Consider the following 3,202-nt stretch of genomic DNA (forward strand, 5'->3'; position numbering starts at 1 on the left):
CGGAGCCGTGGACAGGCCGAAGCAAAGGGCTCTTAACTAGTACACCTTGTTCTGGAATACAAACCTTAAAAACCTCCTTGAGTCCTGATGAACTGGGACATGTTAGTAGGCGTTTTTCATGTCTATGGAAATCATCCAATCTTCCAGACGAATGGACATAAGGATGGACTGGGACGTCTCCGTTTTGAATTTTGTTTTCTGCACATACAAGTTCAGGGCACTCACATCCAGAACCAGTCTCCAGCTGCGCCCCCCACCCCCCAGGCCTTGGGGACTACAAACAGATGATTGTAGGCAGACTGTGGAGGAGGAGTGTCCTCGACTAGTTCAACTGCTTCTTTTTCAAGGTGCTGGCTTCTTGGGAAGACTGAAAACCTCTCGGAGCCTGCGAGTAAGACAGGCTTGTTGGTTAAGGAGAGTTTCCTCAGAAGCAGGATTAAATAACCCCTCTTTCAGAACTTGTACAATCCAGCTTTCTGGAGAGATAGATCTCATCGTGCAGGTCATTTATAAGAGGACTTTTTGATTGCCCGAGGGGTGAAATGGGAGTTTCCACGAGGTCTGGGGAAGCCTCTTTGTCTGCTTCTACCCTGAAAGGGCTGAGGTTGCACAGGAGACATTGTCCTAGAGTTGAAGGCCAGAGACTCCCTAGGGTGCCTCACTGATTGTGCGAGAAGGTACTGAGTGGAGTTTTTCTGCAGATCAGAAGCAATCTGTAGCACAGTAGCCTGACAGAATAGGTGTTTCTTGTCAAGCGAAGAGAAGAGGAGTGATAAGGTGGTCCAATTTCAAGGTCGAAAACAAAATCTTAGCTGAATTAAACACCGACCTTCTGGAGGAGTCAATCAACCCAGAGAAGTCTCCCTGGGAGGAGGCAGAAGCTCCCAGGGTTGGGGCCTCTCTAGTCGCATAAGATACGTATCTTCTCTGTGACAATCTAGACAGCGGACAACTAAAACAGGCTCTTCCCTGCTCTCTCTTGCTTGAGAGCCAGCTTTCCACTTCACGGAGAGCTTTCTTAGCTGAGGAAGACAGCACCATTTTAGGTAGCCTCGAAGAAGGAGTCGTCTGGTTGTCCATTAAGTAAGTCGAAGCCAGTGAAGCTGGAACTGCAGGCAAGAAGAAACCTGAGTAAGGAGGCATACACCAAAGGAGGGGTAACAGGATCTACATCTTCCTCTTCCTCAGAAGAAATGGGTGACAGTTACGCAATAGGCTGAGGAGCTGAGGGTATCTTCTTAATTAAGCCCAGGATATTATCCTGTTGGCATTGGATTGGCTGAAATGAAGGATCCACTACTGAAGGATCCTGCCTGCTGCACTGCAGAAGACGAAGAGAGACGTGACTGGGAGTGAATCTGCAACTGCAGGAGCAGGAGTAGGCAGCACAGAAGAAGACACAGGTGCTCTAGAAGGCTTCGAAGAAATTGGGCGCTCAGAAGTGGAAATGGACATGGGCACCAATGGACTGTCTTGTGGCAAATGGCAGATGGGTGCCAACAGATGCTCAGGAGCCGACGGGAGCATGGGCACCAACAGCCGCTCGGAAGCAGATGGGTGCTCAGCTAAGGGGTGCTCAAGAGACAAAGGTCGCACAGAAGATGACTGGCGCTCAGAAAGAGCCACACAACTAGGAGCAGCACGTTCAACAGGCAATGGAAGTTCTGGTGCCACTGGGCGCATTGGCGCCAAAGACTTCTTCCCAGAAGCCAAAGAAGATCCAGGTAATGCTGATTGTTCAGGAGCTACAGGAACAGCAGCTGGGTGCATAGGAGCTGGCGGGCACTCCGACATCACTACATGCCCAGGCAAATCCTCCAAAACTACGGATGGGCGCTTAGAAGACGACGAGGTCCTAGAAGCAGAAAAGTGCTTACGAACAGTAACACGCTTAGTAGACAGAAACTGTCCCACTAATTCCGGATGATCCTGGAAGAAACATTCCGGACTATCCCAAAAACTACATGTCGGCCGTCACTCTGGGGAATTTTCTTTAACCTTCTTAACTGGAACTGAAGGAAGCTGAGATACACCCGGGGCGCACCTCCTCAGAGGACGAGATTCTCCTTGAAAACGCCATTGGTGCCTAGGACTAGAATCACTGCTGGAAACACTAGATGCAAGACAATCCACTTCCACAGAGACACCTTTCCAGCACCGTTCCATCGTAACATGGGACGTGGCAACAGGTCCGACTGAGGGGCCGACTGCCTGTGGGCAGACCCCACCGACCTCCTTTGGGCTACCAGTTTGGCTCCTCCCAGGTTTAGGGGAGTTTGCCAGGGACCTTGGCCTAGGAGAATCGGCGGGACAGACAGCCACCTCCTCCACTAACACTTCACCATCACTTTTCACATTCACTCTGCCCATCACGACTTTAACAGAAGCACCAATTTTCTCCATTGTATTAACTAATAGCCCAAACTTAAGGTTATTCTAGATTAAAGGCTGGTAATGGGGTTGGGATTGCGATTAAGGGAGCCAGGATGTGGAGTGGTTGGTACAGACTGAGAAGAGGGATTGGGTGGAAGACAAGGAATCGGAGTTATCATTATCAAAATATTTAGCAGACACCAGACTGGCTAAAGTCTTCTTACTACTAGCTCTTGACACTGCTTTCCTCTTTTTGTCCCTGTCTAATTTGGTCAAATGACTACTCAAAGTCTTCTACATTTTACCATACCATGAAACACATTCCTCACAAGTCAATTCAGGAGAACATATTTGACCCCTGCAAGATTTACAAAGAGTCAGGGGGTCATAGCAGGCTTTAGCCAGTCGCGTACTGCAGCCTTCACTGCAATACCTAGAACTTTGAGAACCCAAATCAGACATTGCCGACAGGTCACGAGTCAAAAAAACTTCAAGATAGTCAATACTCACAAGCAAAAGTCAATATTGGTAACACTGGTCTTTTGAGAAAACTTGACACTATCTAATTGTGCTACAAAGGCTACCATAAAGAGAATACTTCACCAATGATTCCAAAGATTAAAAGAGAAAAGAAAATTCCAAAACCTGCTGCTGCCAATCACTGAAAGTGGGCGGGTTCTCTCAGCTAGCCAAAACAAAAGTAGCGCTACCACGAATTTTAAAATTCTAGCTGCCGGTTAATAGAAACTAATAGATGTGTAATTACTTGGTAAGTAGCTTATATAAAGAGAATATTTCTTAAATTACCTACTATTTTTCTCATGAACCA

General features: G+C 47.6%; 1 protein-coding gene across 1 annotated transcript; it reads right to left on the reverse strand.

The window, feature by feature from the left end:
- Positions 1-1,296: 1,296 nt before the first annotated feature.
- LOC136832955 (uncharacterized) lies at positions 1,297-1,794 on the reverse strand. The gene has a single exon (XM_067094608.1). It carries the CDS (start codon positions 1,792-1,794, stop codon positions 1,297-1,299), a length of 498 nt encoding a protein of 165 aa, XP_066950709.1.
- Positions 1,795-3,202: the final 1,408 nt, after the last annotated feature.

Source organism: Macrobrachium rosenbergii, chromosome 51, assembly GCF_040412425.1.
Source record: "Macrobrachium rosenbergii isolate ZJJX-2024 chromosome 51, ASM4041242v1, whole genome shotgun sequence".
NCBI classification, from domain to species: Eukaryota; Metazoa; Arthropoda; class Malacostraca; order Decapoda; family Palaemonidae; genus Macrobrachium; species Macrobrachium rosenbergii.